The 26,663-nt window shown below is 44.3% G+C and overlaps 1 protein-coding gene across 1 annotated transcript; it reads right to left on the minus strand.

Annotated features, from left to right (window-relative positions):
* Positions 1 to 432: 432 nt before the first annotated feature.
* BLOC1S4 (biogenesis of lysosomal organelles complex 1 subunit 4) lies at positions 433 to 16,730 on the minus strand. The gene is made up of 5 exons (XM_045003675.1): positions 16,455 to 16,730; positions 13,641 to 13,712; positions 9,833 to 9,934; positions 5,874 to 6,008; positions 433 to 1,260 (listed from the first exon to the last, which is right to left on the minus strand). The coding sequence occupies exons 1-5, from the start codon at positions 16,656 to 16,658 to the stop codon at positions 1,159 to 1,161; spliced, it is 615 nt and encodes a 204-aa protein (XP_044859610.1). The 5' UTR covers positions 16,659 to 16,730; the 3' UTR covers positions 433 to 1,158.
* Positions 16,731 to 26,663: the final 9,933 nt, after the last annotated feature.

The raw sequence follows: 26,663 nt of genomic DNA on the forward strand, positions 1-26,663 counted from the left end.
AAAAAAAAAATCCTATTTGAAAATTTGATCTGAAAGTCAATGAGGTACAAATATGGTAACACACATCCTATGTATACAATTCACCTTCCATGCCAGAACTGCATTTTAACTCAGCCGTATGGTGGGTTAGGACCTCTGCTTTGTCTCATCTGAAAGACAGGACCTCCAATGAGAAAGTGGGGCATTATCAGCTCAGAGAGAGGCATATCACCTACTATATCACATGCAGCACTTAAGTTTTCTTAGATTTCTCCAATCCACATACCAACGAGGACTCACCAGATTAACTTCAGAGATCCGATGTGATTACAGCTCAAAGCCTTAATAAGTGGAAAATTCACAGAAATGTACACAACATAAGCAATTTTTAAGCCTCATTTGATCACAAATCACAATCACTTAGAAAAATCCATACAAATAAACTACTTCAACTTTAATTACATCATTTTAATTACAAGAGCTTTGGTAATCATACAGATAGAATTTTGGCATTATTTACAAAAGTCAAGGTTGTATACAGGTATCAAACAGAACTTTCAAGATTAGACTTTTACCCTTGAAATTCTACAGCAGTCATCCCATTCCTGTTCTCACGCTACAGAGTTTGGTGGAGTTTGCAGTTCATAGAACTGTGGAGATCTTACTCCTATGTATTTTTAATACATGCTCTCAGATGTTGGAGAGCAGGACCCGAGCCATTCCTTGGGGACATTAATGTAGAGAGCTTTGTCCTTCTCTCATCTCAATTACCACAGGGCTACTTAAAAAAATAGAAACATTGTGGTATAGATGTTAATACTGGTAGCAGCACAGAAATTAAAGTATTACAATATGGGGGGGGGGGCGAGGACATTTCCTATTTATCCATTTTCCTACTAGGGAGTATTTAAAGATGAAAAATCAATTGCAGGAGTGCCCTTACCAATTTCTCTCTCTCTTAACCTGAAAGTTTATAGCTTTGTTTTAGGAAGACTTCTGTAATCATATATTATACACAAATAATTGAAGACTGCTTATAATACTGTCTGAAGACAGATGGTGGCACACAGTCAGGATGGCAATCTGCCATTGATATGCATAGAAATGCAGCAACTATGAGCTCTGCTTTTGTTCACTTGCCATTTTCTCTTCTGGATTCACGTCAACCCAAAAGCAAAATCATGAATAAGGTGGCTCACTGAGACACGGAAAGTAGTCTTCAGTCTTGAAAAGGGCTGGAGGCTCATACAGGGTCTGATGTTGCCGTGAGGAAGATGATTTCTGTGATTAAGATACATTTTATTTGATTTTTGCCTTGCTTTTGCTGAGCTATATTTGCATAAAACATTAATCTCAAGCCTTTTGTCTCTTCATAACTGACAAGAATTCCTTCATATAAAGTGCATAGTTCATATAAAAATTGCTTCCACTTTACATTGTTTCTATTCTCAGTGTCTGGAAATAGAAACACATGCTTGCCAATCTAACTGGCTAAATTAAAAGGCTGCCTTACGTTAATGAAGTCACTATAATCAAATTAAATGGGAAACTTGGTTATTTTATATTCCAGAAACATATTGCCTCTCTCACTGAGTATTTAACTTTTTGATCTAGTACATGAAATTTATTTTAAAGTATAATATGAAAGCACATAATTAAAGAAAAGCAGAAATAACCTGACTAGCAGACTAGAGCAACAATGCAACTTAAAGGTAACAGATAAATATTTTTCAAAAATATGAACTGTAATAAAGTGATGTACTGAATGCTCCATATGTGAAGGATGATGGGGAGACACTACTGTTCATTGACTTCTTTTACTTCCTTTAGGGCAGAAATCATGATATGACAGCTAGAGTTCCACTAAGCACTGAGCCAGCTCATATGTAGGCTTTGCAGAATATGATTTTTATTTTATTTTGTATAAAAATTTGATAAAAACAATGTTTACTTTTAAGAATTTTAAAAATATTTTATCTATTTAAATTCACAGTTACGTGAAATTATAGGGTTTAAAATTTGTTTTCATCTTTGTCTTTTAAATTTTCAAATTGCAAGAAGTTATGAGGGATGCCAGAGAATAATTATGTAATGACAGCAGACATTGCTATTCAAAGAGTTAAAGCTTTATAACCATTAAAACTCCAATTGTCAAAACCACATGTCAAAGTATACAAAGTAAGTATCCTTAAGTCAAACTAAGTTCTCAAGCAGTATTTTTCATATTTGCCTACATTTAGATGACCATTGATGGAAATCTTTTGTCAGTTTGTGTGTTTACCGACATTTACTGATAAAAATCAAAGCATTCCAAGCCTGCTCATATGGCTTCATGATTTATATTTTCCAAAGGTTAGAAGATTAAATTGCTCATTTCTTTTTCTTTTTTTAAAAAAGACCATACAATGCAAAAATGTAGTAAGTGTAATGACTTTTCAATTTGCATACTCACACACAAATATGGAGCTCTATTAAATACTGGCATTGTTAACGTTCAAAAAAAGTCAGTGCATGTACATAAGAAGGATTTTCAAATACTTAACTTCTTTCTAAACCATTTTTAAATCAGTCAAAGGCAATTGTTTTTGCCAAAGATGAAGGCAAAGGCAAGACTGATGATGCTCTTTGTATACTCAGACAAACTTCCAAATGTTCTTAAAACATAGAAAAAACATTTTATTTCTGCACGTTTTGGTAGCTTAAATGTAGCAACCTACATAACTTCATCTTAAATAATTGAAATCAATCCACCAACTAAACCAGGGAGAATTCATTATTTCCTTAAGCTTATCCATACTATTGTTATTGCAATGCTACAGAACATTTAGCAAGAATACTGATCTAAAGTGCCATTTGCCACAGGCAGTTTGACAATTTACATTATTATACCTGCTGTAATTATTAGGATTTAAATTATTTTACCCTTTGCTTTCACACACTCATCACTTTCTCAATAAACTGGTCTCAGCCAGGAAGTGAACTTTATTTGGAAAGTCTGAGGAAAATCCCTTCTGACACTTGGGTTATAAGAAACTTGAACAAAACTGTAAACTGAAAGTTGCTTATCAGCAACTCACAACATATAAAGTGAAAAATGGCAGCTTGGTATATGGCTTGCTCCTCTACCAGAAAGTCTTAGCTGAATGTAGAAAAATATCACTTCTGTCTGAAATTGTGTTTATCTAGTAAAAAATTAGTTAAAAGTAACATACAAGATGATTATAACTGAAAAATTCTAGAGAAGAATCTCTTTCTACTTTGTGCACTTTCCCCTGCTTGCATCAGTTTTTTCCATATAGCAACATGGGAGAGAAAATATTTTAAAAACATGATTAAGACCACAAAAGATGGCAGAACTCATGAGCAGGCACAGTATCTGAAACTACTTTTTACTCTTCTTTTACACTGAGTGTCTGCTAAGTGAATAAGTATAATTATTTTGGAGTCTGCTCAGTGGACATTTCAAATTTTAGCACTGTAAAAAAGTCTGCCCCCTCAGTGACATTTGGAGGTGGGAGAACTGAACATTTTTACTCCTTGGCATGACCAGTGTCCCAATAGGAGCAGAACTTCTGGGACAGTCTTAAAATGAGACTGTGAATACATCATTTAAGAACAGCCAAAACTTCTTTCACATCAAGGACTGGTCAAAAGGTAAAACAAAACAAAAAAACTCCTGGCAAGAGAAAAAATTGCAGCCAAAGAAGTTCGGCCAAAAAGGAAAGGTTATCAGAAAGTTGTTAGGTGAAAAAAGCTAGGACAAAAGTCCTAAGATAACTAACTACACCATTCACTCCAAAATGCTTGCTATAATATGTGAATTATTGTTTATGGCCCCAATCCTGCAAACACTTAAGTACTTGCTTAACTTTATGCACGTGGAGAACCCTAAGCATGAAACTACGTTGAGAAAAGGGATAGGTAGAAATGGCATCTCTGTACTTAAAAGATTTGGTCTCTGTTTATTGTTAACGAAAATATTCATACTGCTTTATACTCACTTTAGCCATACATGACCTGCATAGCTATGGTAGAGAGACTTGGATTCTAGTTTAGCTTGTTCATCAACAGAATTATTAAGTTTCCACTACTGAATTTATTACTAGTGTAATAAATGTGTTCTAGCTTGAAAATTATGCACTAGATGAACAACTGGACTTTCAAATCCCAGTGTGTGGGTACAATGCTGGCAGTTCAAAAATAACCACTTTTTAACCAATTAACTGTGAAACACTGATCGCCACAGAGACAATCAAGCATTCCAGTGCCATTTTTACAAAGTGGAACAGCACTGTCATGGTTATGAATAAAAATTTGTAACCTTAACATTGTATAATTAAGCTTTTGCATTTAATGACTTCTGTAGCAGCACACACAGAAGGGTTAAAGGCTACTTTTATGGGAACAAGAATACAGCGGGGTCCTGGTCCGTGACTGGGGGTTCTAGATGCTACTGCAATACAAAAAGAAAAATTGCTAAATGGCTTAGAAACAAGCCCTGGATTGAATGAAATATTTTTCCTCTTAAAACTGCAAAATATTTTATCACCCCCTTCTTACAAACAAGGAAAATGAGGCACTAGGAGGATAAATAACTTGCCCACAGCTGCAGAGCTAGTGTCAGAGTTGGGAACAGGTTTTCTGACCTCTACCCTCAGCCCTGTCTAAGAGACAATGCTAGCTCTCTAGCAATGCGTTCTCCTTTACCACTCTGATGCTACGGTTTGACAGCACAACTCAAGTGACTGTCATGAACTTCAAAAGCTAAAATTAATCTTTCTACCAGATTATGTAGCCTACTTCTCATTTTTGAACATGTAATTGGTCCATCACCACAAAGGAAAAGTAATTTTATTCTCCTGTATGAAAGCCATCTAACAAGGTGCCTTGTGATCAATTTACTGTACGTCATGGGACAACGGCACCCTTATTTATCTTTAAAACAACATAGGGCTCAGTGACCTTTTTCTCTTTTTAACATTTCTGATGTTCTCACATAAAGTAGCACTTTGAAAACATTCCTTTCACATTTTTAGTTTGTACAGGTTCCTCCTATCTGCCTTCAGGTCAGAATTCAATGACCTTTTATGTAAGGGCTGCTCTTTTAGTGCTTGTTTTGTAGCACTTTTCATGCCTCACACAAGTTCTCCTTGGAGCATGAACTCAGGCCCCTACAAGAATTTATTCTCTTGGTTCCTCTGTTGTATTATCCTTGTTCACCATACCCAGCTTGTGCCATGTGCAAAAACTTCAGATTTAAGTTGGAGATAAATTCATAGATTAGTAGACTTTAAGGCCAGAAGGGACCATCATGATCATCTAGTCTGACTTGCTGCACATCGCAGGCCACGGAACCTCACTCACCCAACTCCTGTAATAACCTCTGGCTGAGTTACTGAAGTTCTCAAATCTTGATTTAAGACTTCAAGATACATAAAATCCACCGATTACTCTAGTTTAAACCTGCAAGTGACCCATATCCCACACAGCAGAGGAAAGTTGAAAAACCTTCAGGGCCTCTGCTGGTCTGACCTCGGGGAAAATTCTTTCCCGACCCCAAATATAGTGGTCAGTTAGACTTAAGCATGTGGGTGAGACCTACCAGGCAGACACCTGGGAAAGGATTCTCTGTAGCAACTCAGAGCCCTCCCCATCTAGTGTCCCATCTCTGGTGTTAGGAGATATTTGCCAATAGCAATCAAGGACTGGCCATGTGACATTGTAGGCACTCTTTCCATAACTTATCAAGCTCAGTCTTGAAATGAGTTAGTTCTTTTTGCCCCCACTATTCTCCTTGGAAGGCTGTTCCAGAACTTCACCGTAGCCTCATTCAAAGCCTACCATTCTCGTGAGCACATTTTAAGATACACTCATCTTGACAGAAACATACTTACATTAAGAAAGGATGGTACACTGATAGTGTGTAAGAATTTTTTAAAGGTGTTTGGAAAAGTTCCAAGGTCTGTTTCTGCCTTTGTGACCTGCTCCTCCAATCCAGCCACATTATTTCCAACCATTTTTACGAAGGCCTAGTTGAAAACAAAACAAAGCTATATTTATTCACTTCCCAACAAGAGGTCTGAAGAGGTTCAGATTATGTAGAAACTAAAATATAATTGTCAGGTAACAATCCTCAAAGACCACAAAAAATAATATTTTTGTGCCATTTCCATTGTTGAATCTGTGCCACAAATAACCCATTTGTGCAACCTTCTATATGACTGGTAAACAGGTAATTTGGAAGTTGAGTAGAGTAAGACAGACCATTTTTTAAAAGAGAATATAGAAGAATATTAACATTCGGCAGGTCAATTTAATGCAGTGAGACAACACATGTACAGCTTTATTTAACTGAAAGTTTTTATAACACTTGTTTATATAAAGTGGGATTTTGTCTTGGGGAGCAGCAGTAAACAAAATGTTATTGTACTTTAATTTGTAACAAGGTCTTCAATTGTTTTGCATAGCACTTGCTCTGAAATTCCTTCCAGATCCATGAATGTCTGTGGCTCTCTCAGATGTCGACAAGAATAATAACTGTCGGAAACCAAATGCTGAATGTACCCAGCATATTTGATGTTTAAAAAATGAGAAAAAACCCAAAGGCAAAACATTTTCAATATGTTCAGTAGTTAATTAAAACTAAACACACAAAACAGCATATAAAATACTTTTTTATTAAAAACAATTGTAATGTTTTGAAAAGAGAAGTTTATGTATCAAAACGTGTTGCACATTTACAACTAAATGATTTATTAAATACAGGGATTAACTGCAGTCAGTGAATTAAACTGATTATTTCAGATCAGTCTGGGAAAACGTTCAAATAGAACTCAGTAAAAGAGACTGGAGCTTAAGTTCCTAGTCTCATTTAAGGCCATGTCTACACTAGCAAGCTAACAGCGACACATCTGCTCTCCCGTTGACACAATGAAATCACCTCAATGAACGGCGATAGCTATGTTGGTGGGAAAAGCTCTCCCACTGACATAGTGCTGTACACACTACCACTTATGCTGGCATAACTTATGTCGGTCAGAGAGGTGGGTTTTTTCACATCCCTGAGCGAGATACGTTTTGCTGACATAAGTGGTAGTGTAGACATGGCCTAAGTCTCTTGTAAAATCTGACTTGGTCTACACTACACACGTATGTCGGTATAACTATGTTGCTCAGGTATCACATTCTTGAGTGATGTAGTGATACCGACATAACCCCCAGCGTAGACAGCGCTATGTCAACGGGAAGGCTTCTCCTGGGAGGTGCTGTAGCTATGCTGACAGAAGAAGCTCTCCTGTTGGCAAAGGTAGTGTTTTCACTTAGCCCTATAGCAGTGCAGCTGCAGTGCTGAGAGTGTAGACAAGCCCTGAGACAGTCTCTTAAGTTACTCAGGCTCACCTACTGTGCCATGTTTATAAAACTTGACCTCAAACGTTAGATTTCCCCCCTGCGATTCTTTCTTTATAGCAGCCTTTAATTCAAAGTTTTTGATAGAGGCTCACGGATTCAGCATATTTATTTTTTATTTAACCGTTTTAAAAGATTATAAGTTTAAGCCTTCACATATTTTAATAAATTCAGATTTCATTGTAAACAGGTTTATTTTTAAAATGATACACTTATTATAACATAATGAACAAAATAAAACAAAATAAAGTCCATTTTAAAAAATCTTTTGATTTTTATCCACCCTGATTAAAACTGCATGTCTGGTTAACTTTCCCCCACACATCCCATCACTTTAATTCTGTTAATAGTACTCTAGTCTATTCTGCCTTTCAGTCACCATGCTGTGGCATTCACTTGTCGGGAGTTGGGGCTTGTTTTACAAAGCAAGGTTTTCAGGCTTAAAAGCAGGGGACAGGGCAAAGTCTTTGCTGTCAATTTCACAGACATGGACATAGAGGCCGAGAGATTCACTTGTTGCCTAAGTGTCGAATACACACTAGGAAATTAATAATTGTGTGCACTTCCAGGGCACCACGTGAAATGAACAGAGGTTGCAGCATTCTGTTCCTTCATGCTATTGCCATCTTGGATTTTATATCAATATAGTAACACTGATTAAAGTCAAAGATATTCTGAAACAAATGTGTATGTACCCCACTAACTCCCCATTCATTTCAGTTTAGAATCGTCTTTTTGGGTTTTAAAACAAATTCACTGACTTTCAGTTTTCTTCACAATCCTACCCTCCTCTTCCCCCTTCCTCTGCACTGATCTATCAATGAACTCCTGTCCCTCCACAATGAGGTATAAGATCTTTCTAATCCACAGCTCCTAGTATCTGAAACTCTTCCTGGATCTCTATTTCAAAATCATTTCAGATCTTACTTGTTAATATTTTTCTTCATTGCCTAGGTGGGGTAACATTTTCAAAAGCATCTAAGTAATTTAAGTGCTTTTGTACCACTGACGTCCACTGAGATTTAGGCACCTAAATGCCTAAATCGCTTTTGAGAATAGAATTTAGGAGCCTAGGTCATGTTGGTGCTTTTGCAAATGTTATACTGGATCTCAATTTTCCTCATTCTACTGTTTAACTCTGAATTGTTTTGGGAGACACTCTGTATGAAAGACACTATCAAAAAGTGTAAGTTGTACTACTGATTTGAGAAAGCAGGAAAGCTAGCTGTCTTGTTCCAAGCACTGAGCGCCAACATAAATGAAGATACTGTTCAAGAAACCTGGCGCTTTCAGAAAATTACAAAAAAAAAAAAATCTATTTGTTCCCCACATTAAACCTGTATTAAGATTTGGATATTAGTTACCTTTTATTGTTTAGTTTGCAAAATTTCTCATTCTCTGAGATAAAACATTAAGTAAAATAAGTTATAATACTGTACAGAATACATGTACAATTCTCAGATGCAATGTACTGGAATACTAATGTGATGAACCATACAGATGGATGGTGCACTGATTTATAGCAGTGAACTGTTTTTTGTTCCATTTATTTTAATACTGACTTGTTGAATGCATTGAGACACATACACATAACTTAAATTCAAAATTTGTTTGAGTTTATGAGAACTTCCATTAAAAATGTTTTTATTATCTACCCTGCACCAAGCATCATGTAGAATGTCTTTCTACATGAGGCTGCTCTGCAAGGACTGCTGCTACTAACCTTGTAATATAAGAGAAAGGCGTTTTGTAGATGGGGTGATGTGTGTGGAAAAGGCAAATTGGAAAAAGGCAGAGATAACAGTAGTTCTAAAGTTGGCCCACATGATTCTCAGTGATAAGGCTAGTGAAGATGCCAAACTTTGGGGCAAAATATCAATTTGGTAATTCACTAGAGTAGCAAACCAACTAACCAAAAATCCTAAATCAGATAAAAAGCACATAAGTATTTGGGGAAGTACAGAAGAGCTACATTAAAAAACTTCCATGAAGTAAGTGGAAACATCTTAGCTCCTCTATATTTCCACTTGCTATTGGCATTGTATTTGTCATTAGTTTGCTAAGAAAATAAGACAATTGGTACCATTTTTGTTGGTCACAAGAAGTTGTGTATGCACTTCCTGTAGAGTTCTGGCATCCAGCGAACAGCAACAGTTAAACAGTTGTGACTGGCACGTGCAGCCAATTAATAATGTAATACTGGGTTCCCACGTCATTACACATACTAGATCACATCTTGTGTGTGAAAACACTAGTTCACACTGAAACAAAGACACACCTTGAGAAACTGGAAAGACAAAGGAATAAAATGTTTGCTACATTCAGCATGGAAATGTTTTTGAAGCATCTGAAAGGGGTCTGCAACTCTAGGGAAAAACATTAAAATATGCAGTTGTACTATCTCCTTGAAAAAAGGAATGTAAATAACTGACATCAAAATACATACCTCTAGTTTGTCAATCTTTCTATATATGTGTCTCATTTCTGTAGCTTTTGTGTGAATCTGAGGCACACTTTCATTGACTACTTGAGAAGACTCGCTTCGAATCTAAAAACAATCCAAACAAATTACATCAAGTTGAGTGAACACTATAATGACTAAATCTGTACAATAACGTTGGTATATTCTAATACTAAAGTTAGTGACATCTAGTTAAAGCCACTGGATCTTGAAGGCTGTAAACAAACCAGTGCTGATATTGTGTCTGTTAACATATGCAAGCATACTCTGGTCTCATTTTTTAATTATTTCCAAATGGCACAGAGGACTGCCACTAATGAAAAATAGAAGTCAAAATGTAATAACCAATTAAAAAATAATAAATCTTTGCACTTTCAACTCTTTTCATTCAAAGATCACAAAACGCTTTACAAAGGTTAATATTATCCCCATTTGACAGATGGGAAAACGGAGACACTGAAAAGTTAAAGACACCAACTCAAGATCACAAAGAGCCACTGCATCTCAAGAGCATGAGGTTCAAGTGCAATTTTTATCATAGTTTCAAGAGATTTCCACCCATTTTAAGTTTTTCTAAGGTGCCCATGACTGTAGTATGATTCCTGCCATTCAGATAAATAAAGGAAAACCTATTTTATCAATGAGGTGCTATTTCTGGTAGGAAGTTTTTTTGTCTTCTTTCTGTCCCTTCTCTGACTTGCTCCTTTCTCTTTCCCTTAAGCTCAACAACCAAACAACATCTTTCCCAAACAACTGAATATGCCAAGCTGCATCAAGATTGTTTTTATATGTATACTGGAGCAACATCTTATCACAGTTAACTTTTCTTGGAGAAGTATATAGACAGGAAACATATTTGGCATATGTGTGGTTTTGCTCTGTGATATTACAAGAGCAACACCAGAATGTGGAAAATACCTACATCACATTGGGCGTATGAGGCTACATTACTCGTACGGCACTTTTAATCAGAAGAAGGTGCTATGCAATCTGACATCTCTCTTCTGTGGTACAACACAGAGGGTGGTTAAGAGATATCTTTAGATATTCTTTCTGTCCATGGCAGACAAGCTGCTATTACTCACTGCACGTGGTTCTCTTTTTTTTGGCATTTGGTTTTATGAGTGAGGAATTTAATTCTGAAGTAGTCTTATGTCGGAGGTTCCCAAACTTTTTTTGCTGCACCCCCTCTTGAGAGATTCATGTCTCATGCATGCCCCCCTCAGCACAGGGAAAGCTGGTGCCGAGTTTGGAGCTAGGGGGTGGAATCCCCACATAAACAATGAATACAGGAAGGAGGCTCACACACTCTGTGTGAATCCCAGCTGCCTGGAGCGACAACTTGTGCCCATGCATAGTGGCTCCGCCCCCTCCTTTTATGTATGTCCTCATGCTGGGTGTGAGGCCTTTGCTGTGGGGCCAGAACACCTGTGCAGCACTGCCACAATGTTGATTCCTAACTCAGCCATGGTGGGAAGGGAGGATTGTGAGACAGAAAGAGGGGGAAAGGGAGTGAGTTCTTACGAGGCTGTGTGGTTTCTGTGGGAATCGGCTGGCAGCAGGATTACGGCACAGCGCTGGCTAATGCTAACGGGGATCCTAGGGGTAGAGACTCTGGGATCAGCCTCATACCCACAATGTCCCAGGGCGCACAGGGTGGAGCTGGGCACCCCAAGGAATCGGACTAGCACATACTGGCTACCCTGAAGAAACAAGAAAAAAATTCTTAACTGGTTAGGGCCTCATGCGCACCTGCTAATGCGGGAGGGAGGGAGGGGAGCAGGAAAAGGATGGTTGGTATGCCACAGAATTTGAAAAACAATCAATCTCTTATATGTTTTTGGCATACACTATCACTTCACGTAAGTATAATCCTCATTATTTATATATGGATACTTGCCAATATCCAGTTAGCAATTCTGCAATTTTTTTTATTGTTACATATTTAAAATTTTGCATCTTGCTATTTTATTAATAAAATAAATTAATAACTACAATCAGGTTGCAAAAAGGTACTGCAAGTCTGTTTCAATACTGTAAACACACAATACAATCTTATAGTCTGAAATGAACTCTGCATCTGTTAGAAACCACTAAAAATTCAGTAATGGCTATTAGTGAAGATGGTTGGGGGGAAACCGTAAACTTCTGACTTCCAGAAGCAAAGAGGGGAAGACAGGAGGGAATCACTCCATAATTGTTCTCTTCTGTACACTCTCCCTAAAGTTCTGGTATGGGACACCATCAGCAATAGGATACTGGGCAAGATGGACCATGGTCTGACTCGGTAGGGCTGACTCTCAATGATTTATTATGATAACTGAAATTATGAACAAGATGAAGTCTGGAGATTCAAGAGTGACTGAAGTCAAACAGGAACATAAAACAATATGGTACTGTTAATTAAAGGCACATCACCAGGTTAATAAGTGATAACCTAGCTTTCCTTTATTTATTACCAAAAACAGTCTTAGATCATCAGCCTGTCAAAATTCTACTTGCTCCAAAAAGATTTTTTTTTCCTGGACAGGCAAACAAAATATTTTTCTTTGCAATTATTATATTAAAGGTGGATTACTATCTTTTTGTGCCTCAGCAGGTTAATTTTCATTAACATTTTTCAAGGCAATCTTATATTATTAGAACTGAAAGAATTAAGAATAAAATCTAATTAACTTTTCAATATTTATGCTCTTTCCTATTGGCTTCTTTCTCAATGAAAACATCTCATTTTTGTCAACGGCCAAATAGCAGTTATTTTCATATTTTGGTTTTCATGCACTAGCCTAATACTGTAACATTTAGGTTGCAAAAACTGCACGGGGCATGTTGGTTTTTATAAATGTCTACCCCAGGGGTGGGCAAACTACAGCCTGCGGGCTGGATCTGGCCCATGGGATTGCCGTGGGCCCTGCGCCACTCCTGGAAGTGGATAGCACCACATCCCTGTCGTCCCTGGGGGAGGAAAAGGGGGTGGGAGGGCAGAGGGTTCCATGCGCTGCCCTCGCCTGCAGGCACCGCCACCTGAGCTCCCATTGGCCGGGAACACGAAACTGCGACCAATGGGAGCTTCGGGGGAGGTACCCACAGGCGAGGGCAGCACGTGGAGCCCTCTGCCACCCCTCCCCCAGGGGCCGCAGGGACGTGGTGCCGGCTGCTTCTGGGAGCCTGCACCCCAACCCTCTGCCTTGAGCCCCCTTGTATACCCCATACCCCTTCTGTGCCCCAACCCCTTGCCCTGAGCCCTTTCCTTCACACCACACCCCATCCCACGCCCCAACCCCCTGCCCCAGCCCTACATTCATGGCCCTGCCTGCAATTTCCCCATCCAGGTGTGGCCCTTGGGCCAAAAAGTTTGCCCACCCCAATCTACCCACTAGAATTCAAAGAAACACTTCTATTAGTTTTAGGGTTTGAAAAACTTCTTATTTAACTTATGGGCCAAATATGACTTAGAAGTGTCCCTTCAAATATTTATCGTTGTACTGGCTAATACATTTTCATAAAGGAGACTTGAGATACATGCTCAAATATACATTAGCAGTTACATGTGTGCAAACATCTCATCACTGTAGGCAAACTGGATACTTTTTGGGAAAGCAAGCATGGTAGCTGTTTGCACACCTAGACCTCTACTTAAAAAAAAAGTGACCCTTAATGTTAATCATATGCTGGTTATTCCCATGAAGGAAAAAAAATAAAAACAACCACCCCAAACCACCCAACTTTTTCAGCGTGCCCTCCCTCCCCAATTGGCAGTACCCATATGGAAGTTATAGAGATCAATACATACCATGTCTAACATCCCTACAAATTCATCAACCCTGGTCAGCAAATCTTCTAGACTCTTGTCTAAACTTTCTATCTGTAAAAAATACATTCAGGTAATGAAAAATACACTATAGCACAGCGGTTCTCAAACTCTGGGTCGGGGCTTAGACTTGCTGGGGCCCAAAGCTTCAGCCTTGGGCAGTGGGGCTCAGGTTACAGGCCCCCTGCCTGGGGCAGTGGGGCTTGGGCTTTGGTCCCCTCTCTTGGGTTATGTAGTAATTTTTGTTGTCAGAAGGGGGTTGCGGTGCAATGAAGTTTGAGACCCTGCTACAGCAGATCACAACAACGAAAAATACATCACAGTGAAACTCCACTATTTTGCCATTTCTTAGCAACTACCTCGATACACAAATGACTAGTCACAAGTTCTGTATGTTAGATCTATACATGCATAAAGTATGTAGTATATGTCAGTATAATTATAGTTACCTCTTATAGGATGAATAGCTTACTGATAAAATCACTTTGAAATCTAGTCAGTTTCAAAAACTGAGTAAAGAGTAATGTAAGGTCCCAAAATAAAAAAAAAAATTCAAATCACATTTTTGCTGGTATTTTAAATTTTCTTTCTTCCCCTGCTACTATGTGAAAGCCCAACACAGAGAAAACTGACTAACACTTTGGGAGAAACAGTAAAATTGGTGAGACTAAGTGTAATCAAATAACAGAATGACAACAGAGAAATAACATTTTCTTCTCTAATCTCTTGGTTACAGTACTCCTGGGGGAAACTCTGCACCACTGCATGTATGCAGAATTCACATCCCCCACAGACTTGTTTCCCTGCAGAAATTCTGAAAGGAAAGCAAAGGGAAGCTCAAGAGTGGTCATGTGCTCTTCCCCAGCAGTGTGGGTATGTCATTTTGGGTGCCTAGAGCAGCTGGTGGAGTGACAATCACTATGGGGAGAGGGGATGCTTGTGATTCCTACCCTGCACTGGGTTGGGCAGGACAGGTCTTGCTCTTCCCTTGCAAGGAACAGCCGGGTCCAGGTCAGACCCACCCCAAGAAACCTCCCCAGGTCCAGGAAGGCCCGCATCCCCCCCCTCCTGCTTGCCTGTCTGCCCAATCCCCTTACATCGGGGTCCCCCCCATACCCAGACACTCCATTGAGCCTCACCCAGAACCCCCCACCACGACCCCTGCACCCCCCACCCACACCTGGACCACCCCACCAAGCCTCTCACACCTGGACTCCCACCCCACTGAACCCCAACCAGCTGCATCTGGACCTACACCCCATCAAGCCCCACTCCCATAGCACTCAGCCCCCCCACTGAGCCCCATCTCCCCCACACTCAGACCCCTCCTCACTGAGCCCCAACCATCTTCACCTGAATGCCCCTGCAGAGTCCCACTGTCCCTGCACCTGGAACTCTCCAACAAGCCCTCCATGCACCCAGATCCCTTCCTTGTACTTAAACCCCCCCAGCCACCCACACCCAGAATGCCCCATCCAGAACCCTCTCCCCCGCCCCCCGCCCTGGATTCCCGCACAATAAGTCCTTCCACACTTGCATCAAGATGGGTTGAGCCTGCTTGCCCACACCTGGTGCGGAGGGGCAGGGTCCCAGGGTATTACTGGGACAGGCCCAGCCCTTGCATTGTGTCAGGACTGGGTGCAGCCTTACCAGAGTCCATGTCCAGGGGGCAGGGGGGGGGGCGGGAGGAGGACAGGGGCTGCAGGGTAATTTCCCACCTCTGTGCAGCCAGTGGCCTGTACTCTCCACTGCCATTCTGGAGCCTTCATGTTTATTTACTGACAAATAACATTTGCAGAATATTAAAATACTGTGCTCAGAATTTTTTGGCCCAGAATTCCCTCAGGAGTATTAGAGAGATCTGAAACACTGGTTGTGACACTAGCAATTTAAAGGTCTCTTGACAGTGACCGATGAAATGTGCTGATGTACCTTCAAGGCCAGTGCTTGGTTCTTAACACAGATTGTGAGTTTAAACTCTCTGTGAGACAGAGGCCCCATCTTTACATGTACTTTCTATAAACAGCAGAACTTCCAATGTACAAACACTAATGTTACAAATGACCAGTTATACAAACCAGTCTATGGAAGAGCACAAATAATCACATAATGAAAGTGAGCTAATGAAAAATAAAGTCAACATCCCTTGACATTCTGATGCCATCAAGGCACTGGCAGTCCCTTCGCCGCTGTGCTTTGAGGGGCAGCGAAAGCAGCACCCTGCACTGGCAGCCCCTGCACCCAACCTACGGTGATTCTGAAAAATCCAATTTTATGAATTTCTCGATTTTATGAACTCAATCTCCCAAATAGCTCTTAAAATAGCGGTTCCGCGGTACTTTACATGGGCGTGCAGCGCCCAGCAGTAAGTAACCGCTGGCTTTGGAGTTTCTATCTAAATTTTGGTTTCCATCAAACACCCCTCGCCCAAGGCCTTATTTCCCAGCTGGAACCCGCCCTGGACGGGCCCAGCTTCAGCCGAAATCCAGGTTTTCCCCGCAAAATAAACTAAGTGTGCGGGGGGGGGGCGGGGGGGGGGACAGAAAAACTCAGGATTTGAGTTTTCAAAAACTGAGACATCCCCCCCCCGGTTAAACTTCTGCTGCTGGCGCAGCCACCCGCGGGACGGCCCGGCCAGCGGGCGCTCAGACCCCGGGGCACAGGGGCGAGTCGGGGGGGCCTGGCCGGGGGCAGCAGAGGGCGAACGCCTCGGCCCCCGGCCCGCACGCGGGTGTCAGCCCAGCCCCCTCCCCCGCGCGGCCCCGGCCCGGGACAACCCGCCCCGCCCCCGCTCACCTGCGCGCAGAACTCGAGCCCGGCCGGGAGCAGGTAGGCGGAGTAGGCGGCGGCGGCGCGGCTGAGCAGCAGCTCCGGGGGGGGGTCGCCGCCCTCCTCCCCCCCGAGGCCCGACGCGCTGCTGGGGCTCTGCGAGACGTTGCCGCTGTCCCCGCTGAGCCAAGCGCCCGGCGGCTCCGGCTCCGGCACCGCCGCCTCCTCCATCCTGCCCCGCCCGTTCGCGGACTCCGCCGCTCGCGCGGGGAGGGGTCGCAAACGGCCTCTCAACGGCAGCCCCGCAGGGTCAAGCGAGGGGCGGAGTCTGCGCAGGCGGCTTAGGCGTGGGCGGGGCGGAGGGCGGTGAGCGCAGCGGGGGAGGGGGGAAGGAAGCCACGTGACTAGCGCCTGGCTGCTGGCGGGGGCGCGGGAGGGCCGCGCTGTGGCCAGGGCGTGCCCGGTCCCTGCCGCTCGCAGAGCAAATGGGGGCAGCCGCGCAGGCGGTGGGGCACCTGCCTCGCCCCATTGCCCAAGGCCTTCTGCTGCCTCGGGCTAGTTGCGTTGCTTTGGGGGGGCACCCACTGCTGGTTTTCCTCCGCCCAGGGCTCTGCGGAAGCGCTTTGAGCCACTAGAGCAGGTCGTGGGCAGACTTGCTGGCCCGAGGGCCACATTGGGGAATGGAAATTGTATGGCAGGCCATGAGTGCCCACAAAATTGGGGTTAGGTGCAGGTCTCTGGCTGGGGGTGCAGGCTCTGGGGTGGGGCTGGGGATGAGTTTGAGGGGGTAAGATGGTGCTCTGGGCTGGGACCAAGGGGTCTGGAGGCTGGAAGGGGGTTGGGTGCAGGAAGAGGTGTAGGTTCTGCCTGGGGATAAGAGGTTTGGGGTGCAGGAGGGTGCTCTGAGTTTGGAGAGTGAGAGGGGGATCAGGGCTGGGGCAGGAGGTTCAGGCATGGGGAGAGGCTCAGGGGGGTGCAGGCGCCAAGCAGCACTTACCTCAAGTGGCTCCCAGAAGCAGTGGCATGTCCCTTCTCTGGTTCCTATGCGGAGGCGCCACTAGGTGGCTCTGCATACTGCCCCATCCACAGGCACCGCCCCTGCAGCTCCAGTTGGAGCACGTAGGAGCCAGAACAGGGCCATGCCACAGTTTCCGGGAGCCGCGCAACTCGGCCCCTGATCCAGTTCCTTGATGGGAGCGGGGCCGAGCCGCATGGTGTGGCCTGTGGGCCATAGTTTGTCCACACCTGCACTAGAGCTAGCTACGCATGCAGGAGAACTGCCCCATTAGACTATAGGCATGTCAGCCTTTAGCTCATGGACATGTTACCTAACTAGATAAGCTGGAAGAAAAAGAACAAGTAGCAGTGAGGAATTGCCATGCCACCTCAGAGCAGTGAGCTCCCTAACATTCACAGCACTTGCATGGGAATCAATACTACAGTAGCCCTTTCCAGCCTACATGGAAGTTTAAACCTGGACTTTGCTACAAAGTTAGGTGCACCTGAGCTGACTTGCATTGAGGGAATTGCACAACAGCATACTCCAAAATTTGCCTCTCAGCAAGGGAAGCACCTCCCCCAGCCATGCAACACTATCACCTCTCCCTTCCATATAGAGCCATCATTGATCTACTTAGCTTGACAATGGGAACGTGTAGACCTTGTATGACTTGTCTTGAGCCTAATGGTCGTCCACCAGCTGCTCTACCACAATTCCTCTGACCTTGGGACAGCAGTTGCAGTCACAATTTTGGACTCCACAAGCCAGACATCACAGGCCCTAGAAGCCCACCCCTTTAAAGACACCTATGTATCTTTCAAATGAGTTTTCCTGATTGTTCATCATGGCAAGCACACATCACCTCATTTGTTGTTTGCATCTGGCCATTTGAACATGCTAGCCTCATGAACCCACAGCTACCAGATACCCTCCTGGCTGGGACAGGCAAGCAGTATTGGATCTCCTGGACCTGCATGTAAAAGAGACTGCAAGCACAGCTAATAGCCACAGAAACATCAACCCCTAGAAGCAGATTGCCTGGGGAAGATCTGGCAAAGGTGTATGAGAGGGATCAGCAGCAGTGCTGTATGAAGTCAAAGGAACTATGCCAGGCATATGATAATGTGAGGAAGGAAAACAAGAAATGTGATGCTGCCCTGCTTCTTTTACAATGAATTGCATGCTATACAGGGCAGGTATCCTACCAGTACCCTGAATGGAAGCTTTGCAGAAACCTGAGGCAGAGACTTCTGCATAAAGAGCAAGAGAGGGAAGTGGAGGCGTGATGTAGCAGAGGATTCAAAACATGCCATGAGCTGTTTGAAACTTCCCTGGGTCATCCCAAGTTCACCTGGCACATGTAGATAAGCCCACTGGTGAAGGAGAAGCAAGCTCAGGTAAGTTTGTACGGGAATTATTCTTTATAATAATTTCCCCGTTTTGTTCCCTGAAATCTTATCTCCCACCACCAAGGGTGCTGGAGCTATCCCAAACGTGTGTATGGAGGGGAGGCTGGGGAGCCCGCCACCCCACAACATCCAGGTTGGGGCCAAAAACAGCCCCCTGCCCATGTCCCCTCCTCACCCCCCAGGCTCCCCTCCCAGGGCAGATGGAGGGACCCAGGCTCCCCATAGCTGCTCGCGCAGCTCTCCAACACTCTGCAGGGTAGAGGGGGCCTCGGAGTTTGTGACGAAGTGGGGATTTTCCTTTGTTATGTTGTATGTCAGCCTATGTGAGTCTTACTCCTGAGCCTAAGTGAGTTTTACATGAATACTGTGTGTGCCTCAGTTTCCCTGTGTGCTGCACTAATACCTCGGTGGTGGGAAGGGGTGTGTGTGACTTTGGCTGAGACCTCTGGGGCAGGTGAGGCTGATCCAGCTGTCTGCACGTATTCTATGACTGGTGCCCTTCATAACTTGAGACCCAGGAGGAGGATGCGACCAGGTGACGACCAGGTGACTCTTTGCCTGGGAAGCAAGACAAAGCAACTGGGGTGTCTGAGGTCAGGTTGCTGGAAGCTGTCAGTCTGTTTCGGGCACTTGGCTGAAAGTCACCGATTTCTGTGCTAACAAGTTCTGTTCTATGCAGTGTTCCTGTTGAATCATGTAATATCAGGGTTGGAAGGGACCTCAGGAGGTCATCTAGTCCAACCCCCTGCTCAAAGCAGGACCAATCCCCAACTAAATCATCCCAGCCAGGGCTTTGTCAAGCCTGACCTTAAAAATCTTTAAGGAAGGAGATTCCACTACCTCCGTAGGTAACCCATTCCAGTGCTTCACCACCCTCCTAGTGAAAAGGTTTTTCATAATATCCAACCTATACCTCCCCCACTGCAACTTGAGACCGTTACTCCTTGTTCTGTCATCTGCTACCACTGAGAACAGTCTAGATCCATCCTCTTTGGAACCCCCTTTCAGGTAGTTGAAAACAGCTACCAAATCCCCCCTCATTCTTCTCTTCTGCAGACGAAACTATCCCAGTTCCCTCAGCCTCTCCTCATAAGTCATGTGCTCCCACCCCCTAATCCTTTTTGTTGTACTCCACATGACTCTTTCCAATTTTTCTACATCCTTCTTGTCGTGTGGGGCCCAAAACTGGACACAGTACTCCAGATGAGGCCTCACCAATGTCGACTAGGGGGGAATGATCATGTCCCTCGAGCTGTTGGCAATGCCCCTACTTATACAGCCTAAAATGTCGTTAGCCTTCTTGGCAACAAGGGCACACTGCTGACTCATATCCAGCTTCTCGTCCACTGTAACCCCTAGGTCCTTTTCTGCAGAACTGCTGCCTAGCCACTTGGTCCCTAGTCTGTAGCAGTGCATGGGATTCTTCCATCCTAAGGTCTCTGCAATTGTCCTTATTGAACCTCATCAGATTTCTTTTGGCCCAATCCTCTAATTTGTCTAGGTCAGTGGTTCCCAAACTTTAACAACATGTGAACCCCTTTCACTAAAATGTCAAGTCTCGCAAACCCCCTCCTAAAAATAAATATTTCAAGGGATTTTCTCCTTTACCTGAGTATAAGTTATAAAAGCAGTGATCTTGGAAATATTAAATTTGTTTTTATGACATGTTTATTACACACTATTATTATTTATTACAATATTTTTATTACATTATGAAAACGGCACCACTCTTCCAAGATCTCACTTTCGTAGCTTGTATCACTTTGAATAAGCCTATTATAAGACAAGGCTCCTATGTTTCATCAAGGAGTATCAGATGTGAAACAGCATGTGTAGGGATATTAAAGAAGGTTTATATTAGACATGGTTTATATGAAAAATGACTTATTGTTAATTGATGCCTCATAACTAAAGGTTTATGTTAAAAGTAAATTTGTGATTCTAACCTGCAAGCCACCAGCTGTGTCTGTGTGAAGCCTGCTCAAAGAAATACTTTGTATAAAACTTGTTAAACATTAATTAACTCTAAGTAAGCCAAAACAGTAGCTGTTATAGTGTATAAATAGAGACCCCCACCCTCTGTAAGTTTTCATCTCACTTTATCTTTGATTGTTAAAAGACAGTGAAATAGATGTGATTAAGATAGAGAATGTATGTGACTGAATGGTTAGGGAGTTACCAGTCTGAAAAATTCAGTGTTGGCTGAAGAAGGTGTCAAGTGGGATCAACCAGATGACCCACCACACCTCAAAGGAAGGAAAAACAAGTATCTGACAGAATGGAGCCAGCCATCTGCTGATTGATTTAGCAACAGCAGAATGAAGCAACTCCTATCAACTAACATAGGGAAAAATCCCTATAAAACTGGACTCTAAAGACTGAGGACTTTGAGTCTATGGTTCTGATACCAACCTCCAGGAGCATCAGATGCATCTGACACAGACTCGGCTCCATCCTCATGACCAAGATACCTGGCCAGTAACTTGGCATGAGCAACATCTAGGCTGGTAACTATAACATCTATACAGAACCTGAATGAATGATTGTGTGGATGAATATATATATGTGTGTGTGTGTATATAAGGAATAAGTAGTAATAGAAACAAGTAGGAAAACATTGTCTTTTGTTTTGTTATGGTATTTACAATAAATGTGGCATCTTTGCCTTATCCCTCTGAATAAGATCCTGCTGGTTTTTATTATATTGGTACAACACATGAAGGTATTTAAGAAGCCAACTCAAAGAGTTCCTCCTACACAAGCATTCAGGTCTTGAGCAGTCAAGGCAAACAACACACTTTACAACAAAGCTTAAACTTGTTAATAATAATAATTTTAAAAACAACACTAGCTGCCTATTTAATTTTAAAAACAGCAAAAAATATCCACCTCCCTTTCCATTACTTATAAGTTTTGAAGTTTAAATCTCCTCAATGTGATAAATATGCTTGCTTTGATCTGCTTAGCTCTTGGAAGTCCAGGTGCTCCGGGCTGCTGGCCCCATGGTGCCTGGGGTCCCTAGGGACAACTCTGTCCGCCTTTAGGGAATTTTTCCGAGAATCCCCTGTAACATTTCACAAACCCCAGTTTGGGAACCACTGGTCTAGGTCCCTCTGTATCCTGTCCCTGCCCTCCAGCATATCTACCACTCCTCCCAGTTTAGTGTCATCTGCAAACTTGCTGAGGGTGCAGTCCATGTCATCCTCCAGATCATTAATGAAGATATTGGGGCACGCCGCTTGATAAATAATAAACCTTCTGTTTTACTGGCTGTGTCTGACTGTGGAGTTGGGGTGCAGGGCCCTATGGCTTCCCCAGGAGCCCCGCCCGGGTGGACTTGCTGCAGGAAGGGCACAGTGTGGAAGGGTATACTGAATTTTCCGTGGTCAGATCCAGGAAGGGCGTAGCTGTGTAAGCTTCTTGCCCTGGTGACAGTATGCTCAGCAAGAGGAGGCATGTTCTCTCAGGAGTGGCTGGGAGCAGCCGGGCATCCTGGAGACCCATGTCCCTGACCTTCAGGGGGTCTCAACCGGGTTCCCCATTGGTGGATCTGAGATGGATGGAATTGGAACTGAGATTGAAGGAGTCAGATTGTCACAACCCAATGGCTCCCTCCCTCAGGTCCCCTGGGGAGGCAGATCAGCATTGTATGTTGCCTTGCACGGCTTGCAGCAGCGTTAGCATTTTGGGAAGGGTTAAAGGGGTGTGTGTGTGTAGTGGAAGATTGCTTTGCAGGTTGCGAGAAGCCAAAGGGTGGGGAGAGGAAAAGAGCGGAGAATGGGTTAACTCGACACTTCAGCTAGCTCAGTCTGAAGATAAGACACTGGCCCATGGCGAGAAGTCTACAGCTGTATTCAGATCTTACCCAACCCCAGCCAGCCATGAGGAAAGGAGGACTAAGCTGAGCAGGACTGTGAAGAATGCAATACCAAGCGAGACGGCAAAGGCCCATGGGGGGGGGGGAGGGAGGACAACAAGATTGCGTGTCCCTGAAGCTGGTGTGTTTTGGGAAAGCTGAGAAGGCCACAGAAAGCCGGTTTGGACTGGTACAAAGAACACCAGGAGCAGAGGTTCCTGTACGAAACACCCCCAAAAGAACCCAGGACTTAAGAACGCTCCTGAGAGCCAAAGCAAGTCGGAGATTACAGCAGACCCTGGATGACCCATGCACGGGACAAGAACTCCCCTCCCCCCCTCCCCCTCGTCGTCTTACATTACACCCAGGCTTGGCCATCCTTGGGTCGTGTGTGTGAGAATATGAAAGTGGGTTAGGGCTGGGGTATTAACGCTTTCTTCCTTCGAGTGACATGGGAGCAGTCCCAACACTCACCGCTGTTATTTTATTATTTTATTAATAAAGCTTTAACATTCAGTCACTTGGTGTGCTCCTTCATCTCCTCCCCAAAAGATCCTGCAGCCTCAGCCTGATCACCGGATGCCCCAAGCAGATTGGTAACATAAATCTGTCATAAGAGGACCATGAGAGACAGGGAAGGCATGAAGCCGAACAGCAGGAGAGAGAGTGGCAGCATGAACTGGCGATGGTTGAGCTGAGAGGCAGAAGAACCCCCTCCAGGGGTGATTGGGGATGGACCCCGGGGGTGCCAGTTCCTCGGGGAACCTCAACACTAAATTGCTGCCCCGGGTTAAACGGGGGAGATATAGATGCCTGTCTCATGGCCTTTGGGAAGGCTTACAGTTGAAATCAGGCTGGCCCTGCAGAAGGGCTCCGGTGTCTAGCCCCCTTCCTGGGTCCCAAGGCCATAGAGCTCTTTAGCCAGATTGGGGCCGTGACAGACTGGCTCTCACTCCAGGCCCCAGCATATATGTCTGCGTGTACTCTCCTGTGCTCAGGCCTCTCGGCCCCCGAGTGGGAGTGGAAGGTGGTGGTCAATGGGGAGATATTCCTGTGGTGGCGAGATTCTGGGACGGAGAGAACTGTTGTCAGGCCCTGGGTGGTGCAGCCTCACCAGCTGCTGCAGGACTGTGTGACCTGGGTGAAGGTCCCAGGGATGAAACCATTTGCCCTGCCTATGGCTCAGATCCCTGTGCAGACCCAGGAGGAGTCGTGCTGGCTGGTCGTTAGGGGATGACTGTCTCTTTGGGATAGGATCCAGGCCCTGCTCCAGTAATGGCTGAGGATTTGAATTTGAATCCAGGGAACCAATCGGCTGAGACTGAAGCAGTTAGTGAAAATGCAGATGACCTGGCTGGCAATGGGGAGGAGCTGCTAAGCTCTGGATACTGGCCTGTCTGTAATCAGATCCCTGGAGCTGAGTAGGGCAGAGAGATACTCCCTGCCCCCCTGCACACGGGGCGAGGTGGCTAACATTGGCTCTAATGCTGTGAGCAAAGCAGCAGGCTCACTGCCTGCCCTCACAGGGACAGCAGGGGCAAAGCTGAGCCTAGGGGGATGGGAGACCCCCAGCTGAGTGTGGGGAACTACAGCCAGGGCGGGACAGCTGCCAACCAGGGCTGTCTTGTCCAGAGGTGCAAAAGGCCCAGGGCAAGAGTAAAGCAGTCTTGAGACACCTGCCTGTCATAGAGGAGCCTTTTCAGAAGGTGGCTATGGACCTAGTGTGGCCCCTCAGCAAGGCGACCCAAGTAGGGAAAAAAAATACATTCTCGTGGGGATAGATTTTGGTACCCATTACTCAGAGGCCATGGCTCTGCTCTCTATCAAGGCAGACATGGTGATGGATTTGCTGCTGACTGTTTTCAGCAGAGTGGGGTTCCCCAAAGAGGTCCTAACAGACCAAGGGTCCAACTTCATGTCAACCCTACTCCAGTGCTTGTGGGAGAAGCGTGGGGTCTGGAATACCTAGGCCCCGGCATATCACTGGGCTGATGCAGAGATTTTATGGGACTCTGAAGATGATACTGAAGACTTTCTTGGGCCAGCATCTGCTGGACTGGGACAAGTATTTACCTCACTGTGACATTGCACTCTACATGATTTTATGAAAATATGCTAATATAACTAGAATATGCTTCATGCAAAAGGTTTGTTGTAAGGTATTTTTACAAAGCTTATAATCTACTGAGTGTGATCATCCTATTTGTATGAATGTATCACTCTTGTATCTTAAACTAGAAATATGAAATATAACTGAAGGCCTATTGTAATTATGCCAAGTGTGTGCCCTTAATGGTGGTTTGGAATCTTGATGACTCCCATTAACCAGGACAGTTGACTGCAGATGGCTCTGTTTTACCTGTAAGTCTTCCTGTATACGTGTGTGCTGGCAAGTGGGTAATGAAGTCTTGCAGGGACATGTGATCATGTCACCTGAACTGGAATCCATCTTTAACCTGGTGCTTTTCCATTGAGAAGGGAGGGGCAGCGGGAGAACCCTGAGGGACAAACAATTCCTGCCTTATGCAAAAGATATATAAGTGGGTGGAACAGAGAAAAGAAGGAGCCATCATGAGGAATCCCCTAGCTACCACCTGAGCTGGAGCAAGGGCTGGAAGGATTATGCCGATACTAGGAAGGTGTCCGGTCTGTGAAAGAAACTTATTGAAACATCTCTCAGGGTGAGATTTTATCTGTACTTAATTGTATTACTGTGTTAGGTTTAGATTTGCGTGTTTTATTTTATTTTGCTTGGTAATTTACTTTGTTCTGTCTGTTACTACTTGGAACCACTTAAATCCTACTTTCTGTATTTAATAAAATCACTTTTTAATTATTAATTAACCCAGAGTATGCCTTAATACCTGGGGAGGCAAACAGTTGTGCATCTCTCTTTATCAGTGTTATAGAGGGCGAACAATTTATGAGTTTACCCTGTATAAGCTTTATACAGGGTAAAATGTATTTATTTGGAGTTTAGACCCCATTGGGAGTTGGGCATCTGAGTGTTAAAGACAGCAACACTTCTGTAAGTTGCTTTCAGTTAAGCCTACAGCTATTCGGGGACAGGGTTCAGACCTGGGTCTGGGTTTGCAGCAGGCTAGCAGGTCTGGCTCAAACCAGGCAGGGCACTGAAATCCCAAGCTGCCAGGGCAGGAAAGCAGGGGCAGAAGTAGCCTTGGCACATCAGGTGGCAGCTCCCAGGGGGTTTCTGTGATCCAACCGGTCACAGCCACCTGCTGTTTGCATACAGGGAAGTGCTCCATGAACCCATGGGATTCTCTCTTTTGCAGTTGCTGTATGGGAAGGGAGTGAAGGGACCCCTAGACTTGAATTGGAGGGGAAGGCCTCCCTGGATGGAGAATCAGTGGTGGAGTATGTATTGACTTTCCAGGAAAACTTGCTGAGCTCAGGGCCCAAGGGAGGCAGCCAGTCTGGTATGACCACTTAGCCCAGGTGAGGGTTCTCATCCTGGTGCAGAAGAATAAGCTGCAAGCTGCCTGGAACAGGCCCTTCAAGGTCATCAAGCAGCTGAATGAGAACTCTGTGGAGCAACTGCCCAACCAGGCTCACAGGCACTGAGGGGACCAGGTCAACATAATGGAGCTATACCCTGACAGGGAGAGGTTGGTACTGGCCATGTGTGGCCAGTGGAAGAAGAGGGAAGATCCACTGGTGGGTCTCTTCCCCGAGACAGGAGCTGGCCCCTTGCTGGAATCAATTACTGTCGCTGACCAGCTAACCCCTGCTCAGCAGGCAGAGATCAGAGAGGCACTGCATTCATACCAACAGCTGTTTTCCAACTGGCCTGGGCTCGCTAACCAAGCTGTCCAGTGTGGAGACAAGAGCCGGCCCTCCCATCCGGTGTTCCCCATTCCGAGTAAATTGGAATACAGCTCAGGCACTGGAGGGAGAGGTCAGAGACATGCTGGCTTTAGGGGTGATCCAGCCATCCTCCAGACGGGGGCCTC

Source organism: Mauremys mutica, chromosome 2 (assembly GCF_020497125.1).
Source record: "Mauremys mutica isolate MM-2020 ecotype Southern chromosome 2, ASM2049712v1, whole genome shotgun sequence".
In the NCBI taxonomy this organism is placed as follows: domain Eukaryota; kingdom Metazoa; phylum Chordata; order Testudines; family Geoemydidae; genus Mauremys; species Mauremys mutica.